The sequence below is a fragment of the Caretta caretta genome, chromosome 12 (assembly GCF_965140235.1).
Source record: "Caretta caretta isolate rCarCar2 chromosome 12, rCarCar1.hap1, whole genome shotgun sequence".
NCBI lineage: Eukaryota > Metazoa > Chordata > Testudines > Cheloniidae > Caretta > Caretta caretta.
The window spans coordinates 19,189,102-19,213,093 of record NC_134217.1 but is presented as its reverse complement, the minus strand read 5'-3'; the positions used below and the strand labels follow the sequence as shown (position 1 = coordinate 19,213,093).

General features: G+C 39.3%; 1 protein-coding gene across 3 annotated transcripts in view; it reads right to left on the bottom strand.

Moving 5' to 3' along the window:
- The window catches only part of ITFG1 (integrin alpha FG-GAP repeat containing 1), a 219,357-nt gene that overhangs the window by 56,056 nt on the left and 139,309 nt on the right, over window positions 1-23,992 (bottom strand). For all 3 annotated transcript variants that reach the window (XM_048816944.2, XM_048816941.2, XM_075118373.1), the window contains 3 exons: window positions 21,248-21,398; window positions 17,230-17,338; window positions 6,384-6,427 (listed from right to left, as the gene is read on the bottom strand). In XM_048816944.2, coding sequence (XP_048672901.1) covers window positions 6,384-6,427; window positions 17,230-17,338; window positions 21,248-21,398 — 304 coding nt within the window. The remainder of the gene's footprint in view (window positions 1-6,383; window positions 6,428-17,229; window positions 17,339-21,247; window positions 21,399-23,992) is intronic.

Here is a 23,992-nt window from a genome sequence, read left to right as displayed (position 1 = left end):
CTGACCCGCTAAAATCCACAAACAAAGGAATACAGGCTTCAAAATTGATATGTCACATCTGGGGCTGAGGTTTAATTTTTTTTTTCAAATTGGAAGTAAATTCAAGAAGATATTACTGAATGATGACATCTCAGGAATCGAGGTATTTACCAGAGTTCAAAAATTCCATTTTTTTCTGCCATTTTGTAGGGAAAAAAAAGGAATAAAACTTAAGTTTACTGTAGATCTCTGGTTGAACTCCTGAGCAAAGGACTCACAATTAGTTTGATTAAACTCTAATTTTAAAAGATTTTAAATGGTAATATCAGAATGGCACATTGGCTCAGACAAGCTAAAAGTAGGTCTGATGACTGCTGGAAAAAGACTTATACTGTAACTATTGCTCTTCAAGATGTGGGTGCAGACCTGTAATTCCACTCAGGTGTGCGCACGCTTAGTGCACTGAAACCGGAAGATTTTGCCTAGCAGTAGTCATATAGGTAGTGCTCACACCATTTGACTCTAGTCTCTCCCCACACAATTTAAGGGCAGCACTGCCCTGATCCCCCTGAGTTCTTTCACTCCGAATGTCAGGAGTAGAGACTGATGTGGAGAGGTTGGAAGATCACAGAATACATGTCTGCACCCACATCTCAAAGAACAATTTACAATACAGGCACGTAACAGTCTTTTCTTCTTCAAGTGGTTGTAGACGTGTATTCCACCTAGTGATCCATAAGCAAGCACTCACAGGAAGTGTGGTTCAGAGTCTACTTAAAGAATGATTGCAGGACTGCCTTCCTGAAGTTTACATCTGACCTAAATGCAATCTTAATCACATAGTGTCTGATAAAAGTATGTGTAGAAGACCAGGTAGCAGCCCTGAAATTGTCCACTGAGGAATGCTATATATGTAGGTTCGGCACTCATTGAATGACCCTGCAATCTATGCGGAGGCGTGGTCTGAGCTATTTCATATGCTGATTATATGTAGGAAGTTATCCACCTGGAGACTGTTTACACAGAGACTGCCTGACCCTTCATTTGATCTGCATAGGAGACAAACAGAAGAGGTGATGCCCAAAAAGGCTTAATTCTCTCTAGGTAAAATGCCGAACATCATCTTGAATTGAACATGTGAAGTCATTGTTCATCTGCACTGCAGTGTGGTTTAGGAAAGAACACCAGTAAATAAATCAATTGGTTAAGATGAAGCTGTGAAACCACTTTTGACAATTTTGCATACAGCAGTAGGGCCACTTTGTCCTTGAAAAACTGGTTCTACAGGGACCCTGGCATTAAGACTTGTACCTTGCATGTGCTCCTTGCATATATTATGGCCACAAGGAAGGGAATCTTCTGGCAGAGAAGTGACAGAGAACAGGTTGCCAGGGGCTTGAACTGAGGTCTTACAAGGGCAACCAGGACAGTATTAATGTCCCACAAGGGAACCAGTTCTTTCTCAGGCAAATGGAGACTAGTGACTCTCATGAGAAATCTTACTACCCCGGGGTTTGAGAAACTTGACTTCCCTTGGATAGATAGATGAAAGGCTGAGATCACTGCTAAGTGAACCCTCAATGAGCTGACTGAGAGACTGGAAGACTAAAGTACTACAAATGTTCTGAATGCAGGCCAGCATCAGCTGAATCTTCTGAGCAAACGACCAAACTGAAAATTGCTTCCACTTGGCAAAAAAAAGTCACCCTAGTAGATGGCTTCCTGCTGCTAAGCCACAACTGTTGAACAGCTTCCAAACATTGTTCATTCTCCTCAAATAGCCATGCAGCATCCACATCATGAGATGTACAGTGTTCAGTGCTTGATGCAAAACTCGACAGTGGTGCTGAGTCAGTAGGTCGAAATGAAGAGGAAGAAATATGAGAGGATGAATCAACAGATAGAAGGTCGGAGAACCAACATTGCCTCGGCCAAGCTGGAGCAATTAGAATCAGGTTGGCCTGATCCAACTTCAGCTTAAGAATGACCTGGGATGACTGGAATCAGGAGGAAGGCATACCTCAGAATCTATCCCCAACTGAGTTGGAAGGCATTGGTTAGGGACCCTGGGCTGAGACTTGCTTGAGAGCAAAATTGATAACACTTCTTGTCTCTCATTGCAAACAGGCTGATAATCAGAATGCCCCACTCTGCAAAGACTGATCTCAGCACACTGGTCTTCCGAGACCACTAGTAATCCAAGGAGAAATTCCTGTTGAGATGATCTGCCAGTTGTTTCTGGATCCCTGGTAAGTGAGTGGCTGTGGGAATTATGATCTCCTTGATACAGAGCTTCCAGAATTTCATTGCCTCTTGACATAGCTGGTGGAGAGCACTCCATGTTGATATTGAGGGAAACGTCTAGTTCCGACCACAAAACCTGCACCTTCAATGTCCCCAAATGCACTCCCCAACCTATTGAGGAGGCATTGATGACTGTCGTCCTGGTTGGAGGAAGACAAATAAATGGAACACCTTGGCATACAATGCCCTTAACTGTCCACCACTACAGAGAATACAGGATTGACTGAGGCACTCTGTTGTGCCTGTCTAATTATTGACAACTCAGGTGACAGAACAACCTTAACCATGGTTAAAGAGGATGAGGGCACAGTCTTTGCATGCAGCCATATGGCCTAGTACACTTAGGAAGACACAGACTGTAGTTGACAGTTGAGACTGCAATTGAGGAATTGTTAGAAACTGTTCATTCAGCAGAAACGCTCTCAAACTTGTAGAATCTAGTAGGGCCCCAATGAACTCAATTTTTTGAGTTGGTATTAATGTCAACTTCCCTTTGTTCAAGATGAGACCCAGACGATCGAAGAGACATAATGTGAACTGGACATGAGAGGATTTGCTCCCAGGACTAGCCTCTCACTAACCAATTGTCCAACTATGGGAAGATATTAATTCCTTTCTGAGGTAAGCTGTCACTACAACCATGCATTTGGTAAAAATGTGAGAAGCTGAGGACAGGCCAAAGGGAAGTACAGCGCACTGACAGTGGTGACCTCCCACAACAAAAGGGTATAAATACCACCCCCATCTTCTAGTCAGCAGGAAAGGCAATGCAGAGATCTTGTCTTAATGTCACCCCAACTTCTTCCTGTCCATCCCTGTAAACTTTCCCCGTTCTCCCCATCTGCTGTAAGGGAGCCTTTAAAGGGGCAATGCCCCTTTTCTTCCAGCTAGCTGGACAAAAACCCAATCGTATCAAGGTTGCAGTGGGCACATTTATGTAACTATTTTATGCATTCATACGATAGCATTGGTAGCAGACTCACAGTTAAGGTTTTGTTCAGTTTTTCAGACAAAGGGGGATTTAAATCCCTTTTGACAGGCATGAAAATTATTGTTAATAACCAAAAAGATATTATACTCTCTTAGGGTGAATAATTAATTTCCTGGAAAGTTACAAGTGCAATCAAGCAACATACTAGGAATTCAAAGGAATTGAAAATTACTTCCTTCTGAAAATTCACAGCCAGTGTATAATGCTTTCTCAGATTTCTCTAATGTCAAAGCTTTGTCTGAAACTGTATGTGCAAACAGTAGCTTAAAAATTATTAGCATTATTCATTACTATTGTTTTATTTACTCAATAAATGCTACTTGATAAAAGTTTGTCAAATGCCAATGTGTAAAATTTTAAAATTTGATGTTTAATGTTCTCTTCTGCGGGAGAAAAAAAGGTGTTAAAATAATAAAGTAATTATAGAAAACTGAAAGGGATTTGTGGATCATTGTACGATGAATGGTAACAAATGAGTTTGGAGGAGGAATGGGAAAGACTGTTGAATTATCCATCGTATTTGCGTACACAGGAAAGGAATTGGAGAAATGGTGTTTAAGAGAGACAGATGAGAAGGTTTGGTTTTTACTATGTTGAGTTTAAGCTGATGCATTAACATTCAGCAACAGGTCTCTCAGAAAGACAGCTGCAGATGTAAGACTGAACAGAAAGGGAGAAGACAGAGGGAAATTTGGCAGTGATCTACATAAGTAGCGACATAAGTAAGGCCCTACCAAATTCACGGTCCATTTTGGTCAATTTCACGGCCACAGGAATTTTAAAATTTCATGATTTCAGCTATTTAAATCTGAAATTTCAGTGTTGCAATTGTAGGGGTCCTGACCCAAAAAGGAGTTGTGCGTGTGTGTGTGTGGGGGGGGTGGTCGCAAGGTAATTGTAGGGGGTGTTGCGGTACTGCTACCCTTACTTCAGCACTGCTGCTGGTGCGCTGCTGCCTTCAGAGCTGGGCAGCTGGAAAGTGGCAGCTGCTGGCCGGGAGCCCAGCTCTGAAAGCAGAGCCACCGCCAGCAGTAGCACAGAAGTAAGGCTGGGCATGGTATGGTGTTGCCACCCTTATTTCTGCACTGCTGCCTGAGGGCCCAGCTCTGCAGCCAGCAGCTGCCACTCTCCGGCCGCCCAGCTCTGAAGGCAGCAGCACAGGAACAAGGGTGGCATGTTATGGTATTGCCATCCTTACTTCAGCACTGCTGCTGCTGGTTGTGCTGCCTTCAGAGGCGGGCACCTGGCCAACAGCCGCCACTCTCCGGCCGCCCAGCTCTGAAGGCAGCACAGAAGTAAGGGTGGTAATACCTCAATGCCTCTAAAATAACCTTGTGACCCCCCTGCAACTCCTTTTTGGGTCAGGACCCCCAATTTGAGAAATATTGGTCTCCTCTGAAATCCATATAGTATAGGGTAAAAGCACACAAAAGACCAGACTTCATGGCGGGAGACCAGATTTCAAGGTCCATGACACGTTTTTCATGGCCGCGAATTTGGTAGGGCCCTAGACATAAGTTGCATAGACGTAACAGTGCTGTAGACAAGCCCAGATACAGTAGCTGAAGTCATGAGAACAAGGCAAAGAAGAAGAAGGCAGTGACCAAAAACACTTATAAGAGGGATACTTATGAACAGTATGGGTGTGAGGAGAGCTGAAAGTACAAAGTGAGTTTCATGCTGATATTGTCATAAAAGGTTACTTATACTGTAGCAAACAGCTCCTAATACTTTTTTGTAGGGGAATTATATTTACATTCAGTGTTATTTAAGTGGCTGCGATGGGGTGTCTACCCCACACAAGCTCTGCAGAGATAAATTAGGCCCATTAACCTTAGGCTGAACCTGGAGGAAACCTAGGAAGTGCTAGGGCCTAACTACAGATCAAGTCCAGCTAGAGGGGAGGAGCTGGACAGTATCTAAAAGAGAGGAAGTTGGCAGGCCGGGGGAAGAAACCTGCAGAGGCACTCCCTGATACACAGGGGAAGAGCACAAAGCTGCAAGGACAGAGTAGGAAGCAGTCAAGGAAAGGAGCAGAAAGGGCTGGGAGAGTAAAAGCCCAGAGCTGCTTGGCTGAAAGTCCCTGAACTAGAACGTGGTGTAGAGGATGGGCCTGGGTTCCCCTACCAGCCACTGGGGAAGTGGCACAGACCATCCAGTGGGCAACAGACTGCCTGGGACAGTTTACTTCAAAAGACTTGTGATCCCCCAGAAGGGAGAATAACTTTAATGTGACTTAGCCAGAGGGCTAAGCTATGAAGAGGACAGTGCTGCTGCTCCTCGCGCATGAGAGGCCACGGAGTAGCTGAGGGGAATGACAAACTGCGTAACCACAGGATGGGGTGTCAGACCAGGTGAAACAGCTAATTCCCTGGATGAGCCACAAGAAGGATACTGCTGAGCTGTGAGTAGAGCAGTCCCCGTAACAGTGGCACTGAGTAATAAACTTTCCCCAACATCTGTTTATTAATGTTCATTTCTGATGTGATTCCCTCTTTTTTATTCCTTCAGCTGACTTTTTAATATTGTGAGAATGGTTTGCTATTTCACATCAAAAAATGTCTCCTAAATAAGTACATAGATTTGATTGGAAAGGTGGTTCCATATGTAGCAATTTCTTAACTCCTAAATACACTAAATACTCCTAAATACAGTATAATCAATGTCTTGTTAAAATGAAATTCTTATACATTATATAAACCTGAATTATTTTTTAAAAAAATCTGTTAATTTTACTTTCTTCAAGCTCCTTTTCTAGACCTAGTTGTACTGTGAATATGGAAAACTGCCAACTAATAATAGCTAGCTGGGTGGCTATTAGTGATTACTGATAGAAATTGTTCATTATCTTTTGTAAAAAGTCTGCAGATTTTGGATGTAATCAGTCTTGAGAACCACATGTACTTGTTAGTGTTACTCCTACTCTTCCGTTCCCATTCCCTTAGTCAGTTACACCCACTTGTTGCTCCTTGTCTTAAGTTAGACTGTAAATTCTTCCAAGCAGTGGCTGTTTCTTGTATGTTTGTACTGCAGTCAGGACGAAGGGGCACCATTCAGACTGCGCCCTTTAGAAATTAATTTCATTAACAATGTAAATAATTATACTTACTGTTATTTTACTAGGACAATCGTTAGAACAGAGGCCACTAAGAACTGTGGAAAAACAGAAACGGGGTTTATAGTTATTATATTGTCAAACAATTTTACATTAAGCATTACCTCTCTCTGAAATCTATTAGTGTAAAGCATCAATTCAAGCCCCTCTACATAGGTATACTTGCTTGCCTCTCTTGTAAAATAGTTAATGAAGAGAATAAACATTTAAAAAGACTATTGATCCATTTAAATTATGTCACTTTGCAGAAGTTAATAAGCTAATCACTGCTCTATCACACTTATTACACTAACCAATCAGGTAGTTGCAAAGATAGATTTGCCACTTAAGAAAAATGCAAACAAATTAAAATGTATGCTAAAAATAGTTGCATTGTATACTGTGCTCATTATCCTTCATTTCAAGTATACGACTACTCCTACAGTTTACTTACTTTTTTATCAGATTAAAAAAAGGAATCAGTAAACTTCAAGGTAGTAATAAAACTGTTTATATTTGTGAAAAATTATAATATATCTATCAAACAAATTCCTAACAATCATTTATCCCATCAGTTAGAAATTAGTCTTATTGACAAATGTATGTAGTTGCACGTAAAATGTAACTTCCTCGTGGCTTCCTGTAACACAAGTGAAAGTCTGCCTCTCAGATTTCAAATGGCTGCAGATTTGGGCTCTGCCATTCCAAGCTAGGTCTCTGCTGTGTGTGTGGGGGGGGGGGGGGGGGGGAAGAGAGGGGAGGAGAAGTGCGAGCTCCAGACTTGAGGACACTCCAGTGAAAACACCAAACCTACAATGTACAGATATTGACAGATCTGTGCATCTATGCCATTGAACTTGGGTGATGCTGTTGAAAGTCTCCCCTAGTGTCTAGCTGAGATTTGGAACAGCAAGTACTGACTTCAGAAATAACTAAAAAAAATTCACAGTTGAATCTTTGGCATCACAGAACACTAGAATTTAAAATGAATGGCAGGAAGTACTACTGGTCATTTCATTTAGCAGCACAAAGATCTGGAAAAAACCCAACAACAACCACCCCCAAATCTACTTATACTTGATTTTGAGCACTGACCTGATTCACGATGTCAAAAGATTTGAACTTCGTTCAAATATGTAACAGGATCATACTGTTAAGATGCTTATGTGTTTAGTCACTACTCTTAATTTACTTTACTAAGAGAAGTTTACTTACACAATACTTGGTCCCATCTATAAAAACTCAACTCAATGATTGTTTTATGGTGCGTTGTAAACTGTTACAAAAAGCATGCAACATAGAAATCTAAGTTTTTCCTGAGTCAAACTATCAGTTAGTCCAACTGTAGACCAGAAACAGCAGAATATTGTTTTCTGAACTTTCATTCAGTCTAATACGATGACAAGCTCTTGTTTAACTGGTAATCAATTTATGATTTCTACATTCATTATTGTTATGGAGGTTAATCTGTGCTCAAGTACAAAATGGCTAGCTCACTGAAAGAATGGTTTGGGTAAATTAGCTGTGTTCCTGTGATTGAACAATGTAATATATCATAGCCTAGTGCTCTAAATATACTGGGATATAAAAGCAGTGTCTGAATAATGCAGGAATATATCAAATTTACAGCTAGTATTTTGTATAGGACATACAACTGTAATCTACCTTAAAAAAGTAGTATGGGATTATCGGAGTGTATAATGAACATATTTTTATTATATAGGGTTAACACGCTAACAACATTTAATTTACCTTGAGCTTCTTCTTAAATAGTTACTCATTAGTAATGCTGGGGCCTGTTTGCATTTTTTAAAAAAATTTCTATGTGGTTTTAAACACATACAACTCCTTCACCCACAAAACAAAGCATGTGTACACAGAAGTATGTGAGACCCTGTTACCTACATACATGTATAAAACTGACTCATGCATTGTTATATGCAAACATGGGATTTTTGTAGAAGTAATGGTTGCCCCACATTCTGATTACATGAAAAAAAGCAAACAATTGAAGGGTATATTTTTAAACAGATTTTCTTGAACATAGCTCTATTTCTATTAGCAGAAAGTTGCTCCCCTACCACACATGAACTTAATTAATCAAAAATATGAAATATATGATCAAACTTGTTACTTAGATAATATTGTAATGTAAACACACTTAAGTGTCTACTGTGTATGTTATTTATCTTTTAAAAAGCCAGTTTTTCTTTTCAATTTAACCAGAACCTTCTGAAATACTATTTTGCAGATAATTGGCTCATCATGTGAATTAATCACTTGTACGGTTAAATTCTGTGCTGCACCTCTGAGAGGCGTAGCACAGACCTTACAACCCAGGATGAAAACGAGCAAGGTAGCTTTGAAAGCTTGTCTACATTGTAAAGCTTTACCATTTAAACTAATATAGTTATACAGATGTAAGGTCCACATGGGTACTTTTTTCTAGTAAAAGAGTGGAGTTATTTGGTTAAGCTTCCCAACCAACATGCAGTAAACTGAAAAAAGGCATTATGATACTAGAATAAAAGTGTCCATATGGAGGTTTATAGGCATATAAATATTGGTTCAAATTCACAACATAGGTTATATCAGAAATGCATTCCAATGCAGACCAGGCCTAAACATCTTTTTACTCTCCCAATCCTGGAGTACTTTGCAGGGGGATTATGTTGGATCATATTAAAGAAGTTCTGTATTAAAATCACAAATGAGTTTGAGTCCCCATAGTTTAAATTCCAGGGTATTACTAATTAAGAGGTCTCTTGGTTTTTGGTACTGTTTCTCTCCCTCTGTGTGTGAAACTTGCAAGCTGCTAATTGTGTTAGTACATTCTAAGACAGAGTCTGTTCTCAAAGCAAATCTTTGTAACAACTACTTACACAGAGAGAGACTCAAAGCAATACTCTGTAACAACAGAAACAGCACCCAGAGACTCCCCGCCCTTTTGTTGTATTCATCGCGCTTTGTTAACAATTGCGATTAAAATAGAGATAGAGGATGTACATGAATGGATGCTTGGTGTGGATAATAACAATGATCAGGGAGGTGCCAGCCTAAGAATCCAGTGTCCATCGGCCAAAGAAGGCGTCAAGTGGAAATAACCAGAGGACCCCCAGAGGGCAGACTGGAATCCACCCAACAGCCTCAAGGATGGGAGAACCGAAGAACAAGATAACATCTGGCAGCACGGAGCCGTCAGGAATGTGCCATCTGCTGATTGATTCAGCAACAGCATGATGAAGCAAAATTCCCATAGACTGGCATAGGAAGAAATTCCTATAAAAATGGACTCTAGAAACTGAGAACTTTGGGGTCTGATTCTGCAAACCAACTTCCAAGAGCATCAGATGAGCATCTGACAAAGCCCTGCTCCCTCCTCATGTCCAGACCACCTGGCCAGTGGCTTGGCATGAGCAACTCTAAGGCTGGTAACTATGATAACAACCTTGCAGAACCTGTGTGTGTGTGGGTATGAATGAATGTGTGAATATGAAACTGAATGGAATGTTATAGCTATAACTAACTGCTTACTATGATTCTTTCTGTATACACAATAAATGTGGCATTTTGCCTTATTCCCTTTAATAAGATCCTGCTGGCTTTTATTTTATTGGTATAACACTTTGTGGTCCCCAGAGTACTTTAATCAGCCCTTAGGTGGCCTAAATTGCAGCAGTGCTGCATATGGTGAGGCTTAGTCCCTGACTGCCTTTCCTGTTCCGAGCCCCACAACCAGGATGCTCCCTTCACCAGGGCTTGTGAAAGGGTCCTTGGAACGCAGCCTTATGACTGTCTTCTTCAGTTTGTGTGCTGGGAGATCCTTCCCAAACTGGAACTCCCAGTGTAAAGTCTCTAACACAGAAGTAAAGCACAGAGCACCTGTGGTATTTTAAAAAGTTACCATTCCATTAAACTTAACTAATGTAGTGCTCAATACAGATTTTTTTCTGCTATCTTCCCCTTATATTTCCACAGTACTATTTATCCCTAATATAAAATATTTACTACTGTGAATGTATATTCAGAGCAGTAAAATATATTTATCTCTTGGACCTTAGATTCTAAGTTAGTCTTGTATCCCGTCTCCGCTTTCTTTTAAATATTGTCCAAATTTAAACAAAATTACCATGGGCACTACAATCTTTAAGCACAACACTGTAGACTAGAGTTTCTGCCTTAACTTTGCATTTCCTTTCCCCCACCTCATTTTAAGATAAACTGTTAGTTTTTGAAATGTGGTGTTCAAAATGACCGGCCCTTGCCTCACATTAGTGCCAAACGGTGTCGTCAGATTACTTTCAGTAATTTTAAACCTTTTTTCTAAGTTTGAAATGAACTCAGTTAAAAAACTCAAGTTAATAGGAGTTTGATAATAAACCTGCTTCTGACATCCTGCCAATTTTTGTGGTTTTACAGTAATGTTTTCCTTTAAGGTATTTCTTTCTTCCCTGTTGCTGAGTGAAAGACCTACACAAACGAGGAACTGACTGAACACTCAGGCAAAACAGTTAAACTGACAATAGAAAGTGTTATCAAGGTGTGCACAATAAATAAACTTAATAAAAAAGGTATTTTCCATCCTAATTTCTTTAATTTATAGTAGCATTTGGTGTTACTTGAACAGAAGTGTGATTTTTAAGTTGCCCCTTTAAACAGTGATGTAAAGTCAATATTACATCTCTCTCAGTAACAGCTTGGGGAGACACATGATTGAGGAAATAGCTTGCTGACTATGAAAAAGAAGTCAAGGCTTTCATCAGCAGATTGCAAATTAATATCTCATTCACTTTTTATTTTCTTTGCTCCTTAATACCAACATCTGTTCCTGAGCATACTTCATCCTTGTGCCAAGACTTAAAACTGGTTCAACCATGTAAAACACTGATTAAATAACGATACTCTAATAACCTGGTGACAAATCTGTGATCTTTCAGAGAAATTCTGATTCTACAAAATTGCTCTTTTTCAAGTAATCAGTAGGTCTTCAATTTAAGATGTAAGAAATACCACTTTAAAAGAAAAACAAGGGAAATGAAAAATATGCTTTTTACAGGGTGTATATCATTAATTTACAATTTCTACTTCCCAGTACATCCTTAAAAGCACTATTTAATTTACATTTTTGCATAGCTGGAATCTGGGGGAAGTAAAATGGTTGTGTAAAAACAATTATATACTACACTGAATGAACTACTCTCTTACAAAGTTAAACACTGCACAACAAATTAGTTTAACTAGGTGCACTGATGTAAATTAAGTTAGTGCTATAGTATGAAAACAGATCAAAGATAAGCTCCAAGTACACCTCTAACTGGGTGTCATCAACTAAAAGCAGAAGTTATAGGGGTTGTACTTTCAGTTCTTTTGGAGAGAAAGAGAGCTGAGAGGAGCCCACATGACAATGGATGGGGAAGCCCAAAGATACAGGTGGAAACACAATTAAGGCCATATCCACATTATAGGGAGTGTAGTGACATAGTTATAGTGGTATAATCGCATACCATCCATGTAGCCTACAGCAACGGAAGAGGTTTTTCTGTTGCTGTAGAAAAACCAATTCCCTGAGTGACAGTAGCTTCTTCCGTTGACCTGAGGGTTAGCTTGGCGTAGCTATGTCACTCGGTGTGGATACAAGAGCCTCCAGTACCCTCCCTCAAATCAAGCATCGCTACCATTTCTTCTTGTTTTTTCCCTTAGCCGACAAACATAACCATATCCTTCTCTAAACTGTGATTAACCAGCTAACCCTCTTCCCAGCCCTAGCCATTGCCAGGCACTAGAAAAGACATATTCAAGCTGAATGACAGTAATAAAAAGTTATATGTCATCTGCATACTGATGGCACTGTCCTCACCTACCACCTCACATAATTACACTATTGCCAAATACTTCCCTCACAAAAAAAAAAAAAAAAAAATTGAAAGGCCTTTCTCTGTTATACTACAGACTAACATTCCAAATTTGTTTTAAAAATGGACACAAAAGAAAACGATTTCTTAGGACCAACACCAAGAACGTATGCCATCTTGATCAAATTATATTTGGATTACTCTACAGTCTCTGAAATACGTCATTACCTGTTAAACTATCCAAGATCCAAGTACAGGGATTTATGCTACTCTTCACACTGTTTTAGATGTTAAGGAAATTAACTGTACTAGGGGAAACAAAGAACTCTAATTTATGTTTTTGCATATAAGAGAAGAATATTTTCAAATAATTTGTTTTAAAATATGTTTACTATATTTGTAAACTTTCAGTCCACATATACTCTGGTAGTGATTTCAGATCTCAATTTTTTTTTAATGTTACCCTGTAAGTAACCTTCTGCAAGAACCATGAATTCTGTTCTTAAGAGACTGAGATCAACTTCCTCATCTTCATGTATGAAGATCCTGAGTGTACGTTCTACTTTACTGAAGAAATGTACATTGGTACTGTTCACATAGTATGTGTGCTCAGAAGCAGCAAATGGTATTGATGTATTACTCTAAAACAGGGGTCTCCAAACTACGGCCCAGGGGCCGGATCCAGCCTGGGGCTTCCATTTGTCCGGCCCTCCAACCAACAGGGGAGAAGCGGTGAACAGCTGAGCAGGCGCTCCGTGCAGGCAGGGTAAGTGACCACCGGCAGCAGCTCACGCGGGGCGGCAACACAGCTAAGCTGTGTGGAGGGTTGAGTGCCTCTGGGAGCCAGTGTCCCCCCAAAAGGGGAGCCAACTTAGGGGAGAATCGTTGCTGCAGCCAAGCAGGAGAAGCAAACAGGCAGGCATAGATATCCATCAGCAAAAAGCAGGCAGACTGATGAACATTTACAATCAATTTTGAGGACAGGGAACACTAACTTTGAACCACAGCTAAATGCAATTTTGTCAGAAAAACATCAGTACCATACTTCTCATTAATTCTAAAATAATATGTCTTTATTTTTGAATATGTGTATTTGTATGATACAAATGTGAGTTTTGAGAAATAAAATAAAAAAAATGTGAAATGATTTTTAATGTATTGACAAACATTGTGTGTGATTTCACAGTACCTGCATTGATTAACTTTTATACCTGATTTAGTGCAACACTGACACGAGTAGAGTAGTGTTGTTTTTTAAACAATTTTGCATATATTTAATTTCTTTCACAATTGCTTCGGCCCGCGAAGCCCCTTCAAAAATCTAATATCACCCTTGTCTCAAAGTTTGGAGACCCCTGCTCTAAAACAATGCTATGTTAATGATGATGATAATTGCCTCACACAAATATGAGCCATGGGCTACTGACAGTGCTATCTTCTGGAAAATGATAAGCACCTTCCTAGGATGTCAGAGGACATTCACAAATGTCTCTGTATTACTTAAGGCTTAGATGTTGGTGTTACAAGGGGGACACATCAGGGCAAAGTCAGCTGTAGCAAAGGACATCCTAGTGTTTTTACAAGATGGCCTGACTAGGGGGCTCAAGGCTGGAAAGAGAAGTCAACCACTGCAGAACATCACACTGTAAGAAACCCATGAGTATCTTTCACTGCTGTCAGATAACAGATCCTTGAGGACTACCACTCTTGTCAGCTCTGTGGAAATATTTTTGTGTCATGGTCTTGATCTGTGTTCTACAAGTTCTAATAAAAAACAACTTTCAGTTTCATGATTGATATCTCTTCCTCTTCTCCCTGAAAGTATCTTGCCTACTCTCCACCTACTGATCCAAGGGAGTTTTGAGGTGTGGCATGCTCTCAATGAAACCCCAGTTACACGTTCTAGTTTTGCAAACTATCCAGGCCTCCATCCCCAAGGTTACCACAATCTCTCATAAAATAGAAAGTAGTACTGTTGCTCTTCTGGTTGAACTCAAGCATTGTAAGGGAGTAGAAACACATAAATTGGATGTGAACACCACCTAATAATGAATAAAGATGTATATAGTAGAGGCACTTAAAGCCTCAGGTACAACTCCTCTCATTACTATGCACTCTGTTAGAACATGAGTGATTTTGTGGGTGGAGAGATCACACATCTTATGAGAAGGTCTATAAGGCTCTTATAAAGTCTTACACTTACACTTCCTCTAATACTGTAGAGTTGACATCTTCATCCCTGCTGATGCAGTGTTTGATAGAAGGGTGTTATGGAACAGGTTGCTCATGTAACCCTTTTGAATTCTACATAGCTAAATGGAATCCTCCTCCCTCCTTCCCTAGAGATGACTTATTACTTTCTATTTCACACTGTGAAGGCTGTCTAACATGGAGGGGACTGAGAGGGGGAAAATTCTCTTTCTTGTGAATTCACATTCTAGGATCCTTCATGTCAGACAGTCTCACCTCTCCTCAGATGATCACAATATATCCAGAATTGTTTTGTTTTTTTATGACTATTGCTTACTTGTTAAGTAGTTGAAAGGGAACACTGCATTTCATTTGAAGGCTTTGCTATGTATGGTTCTAATTGAATAGAGCTTTTTACTTTTTTTTCTCATCTTTAGAAGCTATCATTCTGGAGGCTTCTTGCTGAGTGGTGGTCCTAAGCACCACGACATCTGACTGGCCTCTATCTGTCATGGAGATAGAGAATGCTCCACTGTGAAGACTGTCCGACAGAGGGGCCAAAAATGAAAATTCACAGTTTAGACAGAATTTTCCTTATCTTGCTTATGGAGTCTAACTAGCTAATTTTTGTAATGGGGAAAGTAGTATGGTCTAGTAGTCAGTATAAGACTACTAGTCAAGAGTTCTGACTAGGTGACAAGTTACTTAACCTCTGTGCATCATTTTACCATCTGTTTAAAAAATAACAGAAATAGTACTTGCCTCCCTCACACAGGGGTTTAGTAAAGTTTATAAAACATTTTAGTATCCTTGAATGTAAAGTGTTGTGGAAGAGCAATTATAATAACTTAATTCACTAAATAACCCCTTTCATTTATTTTTTTCTGTTCTGCTGTTTGCATGCAGCTAAGTGACTTGAAAACTGGATTGCTGATGGTTAGGAGAATCAGATGTTAATTGCCTCACACAAATATGAACCATGGGCTACTGGGAGATCAAAAGTGTGTGTGTTCCAGTTGCATCTGAATCAGGTCTCAGCACTGAGATTTGAAGGTTAATGAGAAGGGGATTATAATCACTGTTCCTTCACAATCTTTACCACTTTTAGGAGCTGCTGGGGGAAAAGCATATGAAGACACTTCTGAGATAATTGGACGAAGCCTCTGCTTTTGAGTGTCTCTTTCTCATGTAGCATACCCATTTTAATGAGGTAGCTCAATATCAGATGAGGGCACAGTGTGAAGCACCCCACATGGAATGGAAGGGAAAACCTGCCCAGATTTGGGAAACCCCACAACAAAAGAAGCTTTTGATGTTGGATGGTTTTCCAGAGAATCCCAGCTTGGTTTTCCAACGCTTAAGAAAGGCAACAATGCCCCCCGCTCCTCATGTGTAATCTCTATGCTGGACCCTGGAAAAGCAGCAGCTTCAAACAAGACACAAGCTAGAAGGAGGAAGTGCCATATTCCTGCGTTTACAGCCTTAGCAAACTGCTATGTGTGTCTGCTTCCCAAAGAGCTTACCAACAAAATATTTCTAAGATATCAGTGTTTAACCTGCAATTCCAGCTTCTTTAGGTGGACTCTTAGTTGCTCTCCAGATGTGTTTTTGGAAGTTTGGAATATACAGCAAATCAGAATCAGGTGAATCATCAGTTCTAGACAAGCTGCTAGGGAAATCTAGTTTCAAGTAGATTTTACATAGGTGGGTTTTTGTGCATCAACTCACAATGGATTCCCAGTGGAGAACAGACTTCCACAATAAGAACTGCAGTCAATACTCTCAGGGCTGAGGATGACATATCCAAGTTTCTCTGGAAACCCACCCAAAACCAAAAGCTTCTCTTGTTTTTGGGTTTCACGAGTCATCGATTTTGGCCTGGTGTCAGTGTGGGAAGCTTCCAAATGCCTGCTCAACTGTCTCAGCACAGACTTCACCTGTATGATGGTTGGGAGCCAGCTTCTCTACAATCTCTTCAGCTGTCTCAGTGTGGACCATACCCACAGGCCAGCTGGGGGCCCCAATTTTGCCTCAGCCTGCTCAATTGTCTCTGCATGGACCTTGCTCGTGTACTGGTGGGAGTCAAGTTTAACTTCAGCTTGCTCAATTGTCCTGGTATGGACCTTGCCCACAAGCCAGCTGGGAGTTGAGTTCCTGCAGCCTGCTGTCTCTGTCTGCAATTGTTGAGTGGGGAAAAGGAAGAAAGAAGCAATGCTGGCCTTCAAATTCTCCTTAGAAAGTAAAAAAAATTTGAGTTTAGCAGTTCTGAGAAAACTTTTTAAGCTAATGAAGAAGCAGAAAAATTTATTTAAGAATCTTAAAAGTTCTGTGAAAATTCTGCTATAAAGGAAAATATGGAGTCTGCTGCGTGTGCCACTTGTAGCAAGAGAATTCTGGAGAGTTCCTCCTAAGGGACAAGCCTAAGCCCAGGCTCAGAGTGAAGATATGATCTGCCATGGACATGGAGAATGCCCCACTGTGAAGACTGTCTGACTTGGAGTGTACTGCAAATATTATTTTAAGATAGGGTTAGTCAAAATTTGTGTTTAAAATACTTGACAGTGTTCTTTTAAATGCAGATAATAGAATTAATTAAAATAGAAAAACAGGAAACAATGATAAATAACTTGTCAGAGTTCTGTATAGTATTTAGAATTCTTCATCTGCAATAGCCCCCTCCATTTTTAAGACTTACTTTTGATACACTAATACAACTATGCTTTTCTTTTCTAGCATTATCTCACTTAGTATAATAGTTAAAGTATTCATACTGCTTTCATGAAGTCCCATTTGTATATGATTTTATGGTGATCACTTACCAATAACTTTAACAAAATAAGCATCTGCTTCAAAGTTATTCTTTAATGTGTGGATGGCAAAGTCACTTTTGAAATAGCCTTTGCTTAGTACAATGATATCCAAGATTCCCTGTGAGGAAGAAATCAAAAGATTAGAATAAACTAGCAAACTAAATAACATCTAAATACAGTAAACATAAATCCTCTTAAAGAGAGAAAATATTTCTCAATTTATGTGCTTAGTGAGATTTATAGGACACCAAACAACTGTGATTTCATATTAGGATTCTAAATTATCTAGATTAAATAATTACATGTAACAAAATGGAATCCGTTTCCTTCTCCAACCTCTTATCCCAAGTCAGAGGAGAGGGGAAAATAAGACCATAAAACCCCTTTTACAGTTCTGAACAACCTTCCCCCTTGACATCTCCATTCCTCAAAGCCATGTGCACCTTGGATAGCTGAAAATGACTCCCTCTGGAGCCCAGTGGTTATAGAACAGCAAAGAGGCGTTCTTCCAAATTGTAGGGAGTGGTCACTTTGGATGAGCTATTACCAGCAGGAGAGTGAGTTTGTGTGTGTGTTTTTGGAGGGGGGTGAGGGGGTGAGAGAACCTGGATTTGTGCAGGAAATGGTCCACCTTGATTATCATGCACATTGTGTAGAGAGTTGTCACTTTGGATGGGCTATTACCAGCAGGAGAGTGAGTTTGTGTGTGGGGGGGTGGAGGGTGAGAAAACCTGGATTTGTGCTGGAAATGGCCCAACTTGATGATCACTTTAGATAAGCTATTACCAGCAGGACAGTGGGGTGGGAGGAGGTATTGTTTTATGATCTCTGTGTGTATATAAAGTCTGCTGCAGTTTCCACGGTATGCATCCGATGAAGTGAGCTGTAGCTCACGAAAGCTCATGCTCAAATAAATTGGTTAGTCTCTAAGGTGCCACAAGTACTCCTTTTCTTCTTCCAAATTCTGTTTGCTTATGAGCAAACTCTGTTCTCAACTTAAGTTGAGGTGTTTTAACTATTTGCATATAAAGTAGGTACTATTTAAAAATATCTGAAATACCTGGAATAATTATAGTATCAGCTGGCAAATGATGAGTTTTTAAATATCTGCTATATATAAACAAACATGTAACCAAGGATTTTATTTATTTATTACAGTTGACACAATCAGCTTAGCTTGAAAACCTATCTACCTGAATACCTGATTCTAGTAATGTTTTTGTTAAACTAATCTTTGCAAGGACACATCAAAAAATTAAAGAAAAAATAAAACACCCAATTTTGTGTGGGAAATTAATTTAACTGGTTTACTACCTATGCAACTTTCAAAGCACAGGTGCTCATCAGATACTCATGAAACTACTCTGTCTATAAGCACCACACACTATGTCATCATGTCAGCTCTACAGAGGACAATTTTACTTTTGAGTTGAGAGGCTGGCTGGGTGAATTACCAGCAGCTGACACTTGACTTGAACAAGGGACGGTGATCTCTCCTTCAGCTCGAAGCTCTCTAAGGAGTGAAATTGGAGATTAGAATGACTCAAAACCATCACAAAGTTTTACCCCAGCGGATCTTGTCTGAAAGGTATATTGGCTCAATGACGGCTGTGGAGCCAAATTAGCAGATATCCAGATACTTTTGAAAGAATGGCTTTCAAAGGTAGCAAGGTTAACTCCTCTGAGCATGCGCTTTGGTTTCCTTCCATGATTTTCTTGCATAATTTGTTGTTTCATTATTGTATATATTAATGTAACTAAATATCCCCAAATGAGTTACTTAAAAAGGAAAGGAAGAAAAAGATACAAAAACCATTTTTGACTACGTTTTGGACACAGCAAAGAATAACAGTTGGGAATCAGACATAACTGCCTTGAGGATGCCCTTCAAACAGAACTTGTTATTCAGAACTTGTCAAGAGTTATTTATGAACATAGCTTTTTAAGAAAAATCTAATTTAAAAAATGGTGTCCTATGAAATCGTGAATTTAAGACATACAAGTCAGTTTTGAAGTACTCTATTTTTAGGTACAGTAACAATGGAAGTGTCACTATTTTTTTAAAATCAATTACAGACAATAATTTACACACAAATGTCTCTGGCTGAAACAGATTTTGTTTTCAAGGACCCAGCTGTCTCTAAGGCTCAACCCTGTGTAAGGTGTCTCACCCCAGGAGAAAACCAGGTAAGGAATTTTAGTTACTTCCATGTTCACTACGCACAATTTTTATCTTGGGGGGTTAGGAACAGGGAAAGGGGGAAATAACTTACTAAAGCTCTGAAACTTATTGCACTGCTGACAAGCACATGGAGGTGGGAGAGAGATCTACACTCTTCCTACTCCCTGGGGAGAGTATCAGGCATAGAGCCCCAGCTTTTCCTCCTGTGACTGAGCTATGATGTGGGGAGACCTAATGGAGCCACATGGGGGCAAGGGTTTTACTCCATTTTACTACTCTATCCACCAAATAATGGTAAATTATAAATAACCTTGTTTAGGGCAGATTATGAAGTTTATATCAGAAACCTAGATTTTCAAAAATGAGTTCTCACAAAGCACAAAAATGTGTACTATGCAAATCATGTACTTCATGCACAAATGGCCAGTTATGCACCTAACAGGACATTCCCCAAGTAATTAGGGACACACCTTTTAAAAAAATCAGATCTTTTATTACAAGTGACACTGAACATTAGGAGTTTAATACCAAAATTTCTATATGAAATAGCTGGATTTTCACTGCTTTGCAATCAAAATCAAATATGCCGCCTAATTACCTGAAATTGGGCTCAGGCCAATACTCACTAATTTTGCAAACTGAGCTAAAGTTTCAGGTTTGACTTAAATTTGTGTCAGGTTTTGGATTTTCTTATCTAATTTTGCACTGCTTTAGTCAGCAGACAACATTATGTACAAAGTGCCGTGTACTGTGCAATGCCATTGAATCCTTCATTACATTTAATGTGAATTATATCACTTTTATTAATTCTTAACATAAAATATGGCTGTGCTAAGTAGTTATCAGCTTTAAGCTCAATGATATTTTGAAGTACTTATTTCAATCTAAAATATTAGGCAAAATGAAAGTATTTTAAGAAACCTTAGAGGACAGCGAAAACTGACAATCACCTATCGTCCTTGGAATCCTATCTTACTTCCAAGAAGGTCTGTGGTCCAGGAAAGATGGAAGGGGCAGCTATTTAGAGGCCAGATGGAGAATATATCAAAAGACAGCCTGTGGTTAGTTTTGGGATGCAGAGTTAATCAGGGCATGGAGATAACTGAAGGTTTAGAAGTCAGACAGGAAATAGAATTTAGGAAAGGCCTGGCATTGAAATGAGGATCATGTGTTTTGTAGCATATGTTTTATGTAGGGGGTAGTTTAGTATGATGGTTTGGGTGACTGGATTTGGAGCTTGTCAAAGGTAATGGTCAAGCGGAAGAAAGGAGTCCCTGCTAGATATGGGTTGGAGTGCTTCTTGAAATGCACATGGAAGGATTATAACAACAGACACTAGGGGTCGGATAGAGTAATTCTGGTGGTTGTAGCGGGGGTACAATGCTGTAATGAGTTTACTTGGTCTAAGATTTAATATTAATTGCCAAATTCTCTTAATGCAGCCATAAATTATTTTTCAGTCAACAGAGTTGTACATCTGGGTATTTTGGTTAAATAGTCATAGAATAAGCAGCCTTTTTTTTTTACTTTAGTGATAAGAATATCAAAGGGCTGCTGAACTCCCTTTTTAGTATAAATGTAAAAAATGTACACCAAAAAGTTAACAAACATGAATCTATTCAAGGTATTTGTATCACTTACTGTATCAATCAGGCAGTTCTTTCATAAATTCTATTGCTTACCCTTCAACTTTAAAGGACTTGTTTTATTTAACTCATTAGCTTTCATTAGTTTTTTAGATTTTCAAGTCAAATACTAAGTAGTAGTACTTTAGAATGAAAGCTCAAATAGGAATGGGCAGATGGCAATTAAAAGCAGAAACGCAGTGAAGTGTGTTGAACTCACATCTTCATAAATGTCAAAGAACGTTGCCAGCACAGCATCTTTGATTTGATTTAGATCAGAGAGCTCCCAGTAGACTTTAAACATACGATGTATATTCCTGCAGCTTGCATTGTTGCATGGAACATTCTCTAATAAAAATGCCTGCTGATTGCTGTAAAAGAAAAAGCCATTAACAGCTTATCCTATATAAAGAAAGTCTGTATATCATATTTCATCTGTAATCTCTGCTAGCTTAAATATTTATAACTTCATATCTCTTGAAAAACGACTAATAAAAAGAAGCTAACAACTGAAGGATACTTTAAATCTACATACTACTAATCACCCCTGTGAAAGGCAACTTGTTTCACTTTATCCCTGGAGCAGAAGTCATTTATACTAAAGTGATTAAAGGATTAAAGGGAGAGTGGAGAAGCCTTGTCCAGGAGTAGAAAGCATTGTTGATATTTTCCAAGCCAATTAATAAACATATTGTAATGCTCGATAATGTCCAGCCCAACTGAAAATATTTCCTTTAATAAAAAATGTAACTGACATGCTGCATAAATGAAGAAAATTAGCCTCCACCCTTGTATCAATATATCAATGACTTCATGAATAAAATTATTCTCTTAAGATTTAGGAATTTTTTGTTCAAATTTAAGGTTACACTAATTTCCTAATCAATACATTTTTCATTACTATTCTAAAACAATAACTTCTATAAACCAATGGTACAATAACAAACAAGATATAGAAATAAACTGAATTAGACATTTGCTATCCTCCAAAAAGACACATAATACAATGAGGTTGTGATAGGACAACAAGGAGAACAAAACCTGGGTACTAACTCATCAATATCATCATTCTACATATTTAACAAATGCATAGACCTTTGCCTTATAAAGTCCCCCTCTCCCCTGTTTACACTAAGTTTTCTCCTGAAATTTGGGAGAAAGCAGCAGTTTTCTACAAAATCCAAAAGCTTGATGTTTGTAGTTTAAAAATGTTAAAACAATATCCAGAAAAGTTTGTGAAATGAAACCCAGGGTTGTGAGTTCAATCCTTGAGGGGGCCATTTAGGGATCAGGGCAAAAATTGGGGATTGGTCCTGCTTTGAGCAGGGGGTTGGACTAGATGACCTCCTGAGGTCCCTTCCAACCCTGATAGTCTGTGATTCTGTGAGAAATGGGAGGTGGGGGCAAAGCTCACTCCATGCTCACAAGATCTTACAAGTTTGCCAGTGTATCAGGTTATTTGTTACATTTGGATATGATATGCTGTGGAGGGAAAAAGACAATGGGTAGACAACTGTAGCAAGACTGATAGATGACAATACTGGCGTTTCTATTGCACTATTCATGTCTCTCACACAGTGACTGACTCCTCTAAGATGGGGAAGGGTCCAGTGCACATAGATTAATTACCTGCTGTCCAGTGGGCTTAAGAGAAGCCCACCTGGGCTTTATAAAAGGGGAGACAGCTGCAAGTTGTTAGCAGATGCCCGCAGATATTTCAGGAGTAAGAAGGTTCCTGAAGGGCCCAGAGTCAGCAAAGGAAAGGCCTGTGGAGAAGGCCAAACTCCAGGCAAAAGGTGCAGCTAAGAAAGCGGGAAGACAGATCCCCAGGGAGGAGAGCTTGGTGCTCGGGTGAAAGAAAAGAACTTTTAAAGAGAGGACAGACCCTCAGGGAGGAGGGACTGGGCCAAGCTGAAACAGGGATGAAGACTTTGTAAGTTTAAGATGTGTTCTGAAAGACTTTGTGCAGGACTTAATAAACTGGACACCAGAAAGGAATGTTCTGAATATCTGGCCTGTGTGGACTTTTTAGGAGAGCCCAAATTAAGGGCACAGCAGAGCCATGCTAGCCAGCTGGGATGCTAAAAGGTGCTTGATAATCTGTGATGTACTTCACGAACATTAGCTAATTAATACTTACAAAACTTCTGTGAGGTAAATAGTATCTCCATTTTACAGAGCTGGAAAAAAGGTAAGCCAAAAAGCCAATGTGACTTGATGCCCAAAGCCATAAAGGAAGTTGTCACAGCAAGGGTAAGAAAAGAGGTTTTGTTCTTGGCTTCCAGTCTTGTGCTCCAGTCAAGCCTTTTTTTGGCCCTACCCCTCTTTTATTTTAATAAAATACAGGCTGGCTACTTGCTAGCCTCTCTTATTACCTGGCTACAGAATGAGTTTCACAATTAGGTTTAATTAACTTGAGAAGGATTTAAAAAAATTTTTTTTTTTAAAAAAAAGTTGGACAAGGCATATTTAGTTGCCTGGTTCAAAAGCAGTATTTTAAGAAGGGAGAGAGATTCTGGCAACATATAAACCATCATGAGAATAAATAATTCTGCCTAGTACTGACATGGAGTAGCAGCGGAGGAGACTTTTCACAGCTGTCAATAGAAGGAATAATGTAGGCAACAATACACAATTCTGAAACATTATTATTTGTATTGTGGTAGTGCCCTGAGACTTCAATCTAGATCAGGTCCCCCTTGTGCTGAGTGCTTTCCAAACACATAGGAAGAGACAGACCAGGCCCTGAGGAGCTTAGAACCTAACTCATAAAATACAACAATATCCTAAAAGCTATGCATCATGTTACATCAAGAGAGAAGTACACACAGAGAGGTAGACATCTAACTATTACAGACAACATAATTTTAGGTGTTTTTAAACACTTCAATCCCCACAGTATATAGGTGTCATATATACAAATTAAAAGTAAAACTTCCATCTAATGAGCTATAATCTCTAACAT